Source organism: Mus caroli, unplaced genomic scaffold, assembly GCF_978045245.1.
Source record: "Mus caroli unplaced genomic scaffold, Mus_caroli_1 scaffold_13, whole genome shotgun sequence".
Classification (NCBI taxonomy): Eukaryota; Metazoa; Chordata; class Mammalia; order Rodentia; family Muridae; genus Mus; species Mus caroli.
In genome coordinates, this window is record NW_028227268.1 from 28,142,868 (window position 1) to 28,149,786 (window position 6,919).

The 6,919-nt window shown below is 53.6% G+C and overlaps 1 protein-coding gene across 1 annotated transcript; it reads left to right on the forward strand.

Moving 5' to 3' along the window:
• Window positions 1-454: 454 nt before the first annotated feature.
• Window positions 455-5,936, forward strand: Wfikkn2 (WAP, follistatin/kazal, immunoglobulin, kunitz and netrin domain containing 2). Its single transcript, XM_021178131.3, has 2 exons — window positions 455-862; window positions 4,379-5,936. Exons 1-2 carry the CDS (start codon window positions 668-670, stop codon window positions 5,897-5,899), a joined length of 1,716 nt encoding a protein of 571 aa, XP_021033790.1. The 5' UTR covers window positions 455-667; the 3' UTR covers window positions 5,900-5,936.
• Window positions 5,937-6,919: the final 983 nt, after the last annotated feature.

Genomic DNA, 6,919 nt, shown 5'->3' on the forward strand with positions numbered 1-6,919 from the left:
CTCAGGTCCTTCCTCGTAACAAGCGATTGTGTGTTCTTTAGAGGTGGCTGAAGGGGAGGAGGGGGGCCTGGCCTCAAGGAGGTGGGGAAAGGGAAACAAACCTGCCTCACAGTGAGCGTGCGTGTCCTGGGGCCAGCTCCCCCCAAAGCACATGCCATTTCTGTCCCTGGAAGGGGTTAAAGGCCTCCTGGAGTCAAAAACAAGCAGGTGTCCCACCGTGCCAGAGACCGCTGCCTAAACTGCTTCCAGCTTTCCCCCCTTCTGCAATACGTCTGTGATCAGCCACGGGACAGAGGCGCCAGCAGCCTGCCTCTGACAGGCATCGGGTTAGCTCGCTCCCACTCGGGTGGTGCGCCCAGGATATAAATCCAGGCTCGAGCCCCTGCTGTGTTCCTCTCCCTACGCACCCGGGGTGGGGGGTGGGGTGGGGGGGGAACAGAGTTTCCTTCCAAAGACCTTTCTTTTATCTGAAGCCTCACAGCCCAGCAGGCTGCACTTGGTGGAGCCAGTCACAGCAGCTGAAGCCAGCAAGCAGGCTCAGCAAGGAGAGGCTCACTTGCTAGGGTGAGAAGGGCAGGTGTTGCCAGCCCTGGAGAAGAAGGCCCCCGGTGGGCATCAGCTCTTGGTGTCATTACAGGGGAACCCTCTGGCCACTGTAGAAGGCACCATGTGGGTCCCAGGGTATCATCGGTTCTGGTTCCACTGGGGGCTGCTGTTGCTGCTGCTCCTCGAGGCTCCCCTTCGAGGCCTAGCACTGCCACCCATCCGATACTCCCATGCGGGCATCTGCCCCAACGACATGAACCCCAACCTCTGGGTGGATGCCCAGAGCACCTGCAAGCGAGAGTGTGAAACAGACCAGGTGAGTGAGATTCCTGAAGCCTAAGATGGACCACTTGAGTGGGTTGGTGATGGTATGGGAGCTATGGTGGAGGGGGGTGGGGACGAACAACGACTCAGGAGTGACTCCGGGAACATACAGGGACACAGACGCTGCCAACCTAGAGACAAACAGGGCTTGAGTCTGCCTATCACAGCTGAGGCCTAGAAGAAGAGGGTGTAGTATTCAAATCCATCTCTGAGTACTCTCCTCTTTGTGTTTGTCGAGGGCTGCTGTGGGCTAGCACGGTACAAGGCACGCAGCATGGGATAACATGGCAGCATAGTGGATGTTCAGCTGCCTACTCACAGGTAGAGGATGGATGCTCACACAGAGTGATGCCAGAGCCGGGGAAGGACAGGTTGGCTTGGAAATATATCTGTTTGACACATTGTTGCAATTAGTTTCACCAGGCTTCTAGGCTCTTCCTCAGGTTTGAACTCAGCCATACAGTAATGAGACTACTGGGCAGACTGAGCAGGAGCCAATCTGTACACGCAGTCTAAGTCTCCTGGGAGGGAAATGAACTGACTTATCACCTCTCTGGATCTTCAGTATTCCCACATGCTCCTCCCTCGTGGATGCTGCTGTAGTCAAGAGCCACCTCCAGACAGTTCTTCCCTGGCTGCCAGATGGGTTCTTCTAAGAGCCATCCTTGTTCACTCCTGCCCATTGGTTTATCATAGTACTCGTGCCTGATCTAGGTGTGGCCACTACCAGGCTGGCCATCTCTGAGGATAGCTCAGAGTCTCCCAGGGCTCTGGGTGTGGGTTAGGCATCACTAACAAACATGGGAGAGCCTGGTGCTTCTAGAAGTAGCTGGTCACATTGAGAAAGCATGAGGCTTCCCATAGAGAGAATGGATGCTGCCTCACATTCTCTGGGGACCATTCTCAAGCCTCTTAAGACAGATGCTTCAGTGGTGCACAGTGGTAGGATGCTGCAGTGGTACACAGTGGTAGGATGCTCTAGTGGTACACAGTGATAGGATGCTCTAGTGGTACACAGTGATAGGATGCTCTAGTGGTACACAGTAGTAGGATGCTGCAGTGGTACACAGTGATAGAATGCTCCAGTGGTACACAGTGGTAGGATGCTCCAGTGGTACACAGTGATAGGATGCTCTAGTGGTACACAGTGATAGGATGCTCTAGTGGTACACAGTAGTAGGATGCTGCAGTGGTACACAGTGGTAGGATGCTGCAGTGGTACACAGTGGTAGGATGCTCTAGTGGTACACAGTGGTAGGATGCTCTAGTGGTGCACAGTGATAGGATGCTCTAGTGGTACACAGTAGTAGGATGCTGCAGTGGTACACAGTGATAGGATGCTCTAGTGGTGCACAGTAGTAGGATGCTGCAGTGGTACACAGTGGTAGGATGCTGCAGTGGTACACAGTGATAGAATGCTCTAGTGGTACACAGTGGTAGGATGCTCCAGTGGTACACAGTGATAGGATGCTCTAGTGGTACACAGTGATAGGATGCTCTAGTGGTACACAGTGATAGGATGCTCTAGTGGTACACAGTAGTAGGATGCTGCAGTGGTACACAGTGGTAGGATGCTGCAGTGGTACACAGTGGTAGGATGCTCTAGTGGTACACAGTGGTAGGATGCTGCAGTGGTACACAGTGGTAGGATGCTGCAGTGGTACACAGTGGTAGGATGCTCCAGTGGTACACAGTGGTAGGATGCTGCAGTGGTACACAGTGGTAGGATGCTGCAGCGGTACACAGTGGTAGGATGCTGCAGTGGTACACAGTGATAGGATGCTCTAGTGGTGCACAGTGGTAGGATGCTGCAGTGGTACACAGTGGTAGGATGCTGCAGTGGTACACAGTGATAGGATGCTCTAGTGGTACACAGAGTAGGATGCTACAGTGGTACACAGTGGTAGGATGCTGCAGTGAGTGGTACACAGTGGTAGGATGCTGCAGTGGTACACAGTGATAGGATGCTCTAGTGGTACATGGTGTGGGGATAAAGGAACAGGGAAAGTGGCAACTCTCCCATCCAAGAGCTCATGCCATCAGAAGTCTGCCTTTGGAGAATCTTTTCCCCTGATACGAGCTAGTCTGAAATCCGGTGGGATTTAGGACCAGTAGGACTCTGGCTGGCTTTTCATGTTGTCTGGAGAAGGCACCTGAGGGCAGCTCAAGATCCACCTAGAATAGATACATTGTAACTCCTAAAGTGAAAGTACTCTAACTATTCCCTCCAGCGTTCCTTCACCTGGTCCCCAAGGGCTCTGATTCCCGAGTGTCCAGCCACCCCTGGACCTCTGGGCCCTGATGGAATTGCCTGGAAGAGAAGCCATCAGGTCGAAGAGCAGGTTTTCCTGTTCACAGGTCGCTGTGTCCCTGTCTACCCTCCATTCTAAAATTCTCTCTCCCTTGAACCTCAGCTCTGGATGTGACCCATCTCTGTCCTCAAGCTTCCCCTGTTGTGGCCCAGAAGCCTATGCCAAACAAGGGCTTCAAAACAAAGTCCTTATTCTGAACTGAAGGGGGGAGAAGAGTAAACAAGTCGAGCCGCCCAGCAGCTCCACACAGCCGTGTGGGGGGTGTTTTCCCCCTCTTAGCCCATGTGGAATGTCAGAAAGGCTGAAATCAAAGTGGGAAGGACAAGAGGCCAGTGTGGTGGGGACTAATTCACACAGTCACTACCTGGTGGAGGATTAGCAGCCCAGCCAGCTGCCCAGCCACACGGTGTGACATTGTGCAAAGCACCACATGCAATCCGCATTTGTGTCGGCTCCAGTTGGCATGTGCTAATTTCGAAGAATTAGAGTACAGCCTTGCATGACTCCACAGAAGTCAGAGGCGGATTACAGACTGGCAAGGTTTGCTGACACCACACAAGAGGACTTTACTTTTTTTTTTTTTTTTTCTGGTCACAAGGGTCTTTGACACCCTTGTGTATGTTGGTGTCTCCCAGGGGGGAAGATAGGTGTGGCTAGCCTTGAACATGGGTCCAAGATTCAACCTCTTCAAGTTAGCCAACACACCCTTACCCCAGTGGGAGAAAGACAAAAGCCAACCTCACGATGAAAGCCTAGGCGTCATCTGCATCACCAGATAATGTTCCCTTCCAGAATCCCTTAAGAGAGCTCAAAGCCCTTTTCTGCCACCTCTCCTCCCTATGGCTTGAGTGTCACCTCTCTGCCATGTTCTCACTTTGAAAATTGGTAGTGAGCACATAGGCCTCTTTAGAGGTCTGTGGCCCATCTCTTCCCATATTACCTGCTCTGTGACCTTGGGCAAGTTGCTTAACCTCTCTGGGCCTTAGATTATTATGTACACAGTGGTAAGTTGAAGGATGTTCAGGATCCTGACCGACAGTAGGTGTTGGGTCTCTGTGAGCTCTTATCTACATTAAGTGCTTTGTGTATTCACAAGTATAAGCCCCCATGATCCAACCTCTGGGGGAGAGGTAGGAATCTGTCCATTCTTGCTTCCTCCATGTTCAGAGCTGTCTCTCTTTCTCTGGCTCTTTCAGGAATGTGAGACCTATGAGAAATGCTGCCCCAATGTGTGTGGGACCAAGAGCTGTGTGGCAGCCCGCTACATGGATGTGAAAGGGAAGAAGGGCCCTGTGGGCATGCCCAAGGAGGCCACATGTGACCATTTCATGTGCCTGCAGCAGGGCTCTGAGTGTGACATCTGGGACGGCCAGCCCGTGTGTAAGTGTAAAGATCGCTGTGAGAAGGAGCCCAGCTTCACCTGTGCCTCTGATGGCCTTACCTACTACAACCGTTGCTTCATGGACGCCGAAGCCTGCTCCAAGGGCATCACACTGTCTGTGGTTACCTGTCGTTATCACTTCACCTGGCCTAACACCAGCCCTCCACCGCCTGAGACCACGGTGCATCCCACCACCTCCTCTCCGGAGACTCTCGGGCTGGACATGGCAGCCCCGGCCCTGCTCAACCACCCTGTCCATCAGTCAGTCACCGTGGGTGAGACTGTGAGTTTCCTCTGTGACGTGGTAGGCCGGCCTCGGCCAGAGCTCACTTGGGAGAAACAGCTGGAGGACCGAGAGAATGTGGTCATGAGGCCCAACCACGTGCGCGGTAATGTGGTGGTCACCAACATTGCCCAGCTGGTCATCTACAACGTCCAGCCCCAGGATGCTGGCATATACACCTGTACGGCTCGAAATGTCGCTGGTGTCCTGAGGGCTGACTTCCCATTGTCGGTGGTCAGGGGTGGTCAGGCCAGGGCCACCTCAGAGAGCAGTCTCAATGGCACAGCTTTTCCAGCAACAGAGTGCCTGAAGCCCCCAGACAGTGAGGACTGCGGAGAGGAGCAGACGCGCTGGCACTTCGATGCCCAGGCTAACAACTGCCTCACTTTCACCTTTGGCCACTGCCACCACAATCTCAACCACTTTGAGACCTACGAGGCCTGTATGCTGGCTTGTATGAGTGGGCCATTGGCCATCTGCAGCCTGCCTGCCCTGCAAGGGCCTTGCAAAGCTTATGTCCCACGCTGGGCCTACAACAGCCAGACGGGCCTATGCCAGTCCTTCATCTATGGCGGCTGTGAGGGCAACGGTAACAACTTTGAAAGCCGTGAGGCTTGTGAGGAGTCATGTCCCTTCCCGAGGGGCAACCAGCACTGCCGGGCCTGCAAGCCCCGGCAAAAACTTGTTACCAGCTTCTGTCGGAGTGACTTTGTCATCCTGGGCAGGGTCTCTGAGCTGACCGAGGAGCAAGACTCAGGCCGTGCCCTGGTGACCGTGGATGAGGTCTTAAAAGATGAGAAGATGGGCCTCAAGTTTCTGGGCCGGGAGCCCCTGGAAGTCACCCTGCTTCATGTAGACTGGACCTGTCCTTGCCCCAACGTGACAGTGGGTGAGACACCACTCATCATCATGGGGGAGGTGGACGGCGGCATGGCCATGCTGAGACCCGATAGCTTTGTGGGGGCATCGAGCACACGGCGGGTCAGGAAGCTCCGTGAGGTCATGTACAAGAAAACCTGTGACGTCCTCAAGGACTTCCTGGGCTTGCAATGAAGCTAGCTCGGCTACCCCGACCCTCCTCCGCCCACCCACCCACCCATCCACCCCTGCCCTCAGTCAGCCATCCAGGTGACTTGAGGTTAGACAGCTTTGGCTAAGAAAGAAACATTAGCTAATATGTGGGAAGAGCGCCACCCTTAAAGCCTCCGAAGTTTTAGCGCCATCTGTATGTTCTCTCTGCCTCTCCGTGGTCTCACTTTGAAAATGGTAGTGAGCACTAGCTCCCTTTAGAGGTCTGTGGCCCATCGCTTCCCATACTACCAGCCCTGTGGCCTTGGGCAAGTTGCTTAACCTCTCTGTGGCTTAGATGATTGTGTACAAAGTGGGAAGAGTGGTTGTACCCCCTGGGCTTAGAAGAGAGCAGTGAGCTAAAGGAAGTCGGGGAACCTCACAGGTTCTTTGGGTTCAATAAAATGTCTGTATCTCTGCCCCAGCCCCCAGCCTCCACCCCAGACAAGGTTTCTCTGTGTAGCCCTGGCTGTCCTGGAATTCACTCTGTAGACCAGGTTGGCCATGAACTCAGAGATCTGCCTGCCTCTGCCTCCTAAGTACTGGGATTAAAAGTGTGCACCACCATGTCTGGCTAGAAGGTCTGAATCTCTTATAGCTGAGAAGAGGGTTGGCAAAGGGAAGAAAGGGCATAGGTAAGTTGTTTCCCATGGGTGGTTCCCTCGGGGAGTCTCATCCCCCTTTCCTGACCCATGCCCCTCTGCCCAGTCGCCTAGCCTGGGGTCAGGAGGAGATGCCATCTGTATTGTAGAATGGTTTAGCTTGTATAGGAGGTATGTGGGAAGAGAGAGATAAGAGAGTTCGAGGATCATTTAAGACAACTGCCCTACTGCGTGCCGCCCCACTACATGGCTGTAGTCAGAGACCATTCACATCAAGGGTTGTGAACATCAAGAAGCCAAAGCATTCAACCTAGTCTCTAACTTATCCTAATGGAGGCTGAAGGGCCGGCTGCCTTTGTTATCACCACACCAAGCGAATCCATGTTTTCTTTCCTTAGCTGCA

Bases quoted from the DNA above. Each gene is read 5' to 3' on its own strand.
- Wfikkn2 (XM_021178131.3), top strand. From the start codon at position 668: ATGTGGGTCCCAGGGTATCATCGGTTCTGGTTCCACTGGGGGCTGCTG. The intron at 863-4,378 runs GTGAGTGAGATT...TGGCTCTTTCAG, and splicing joins GAGAGTGTGAAACAGACCAG to GAATGTGAGACCTATGAGAA.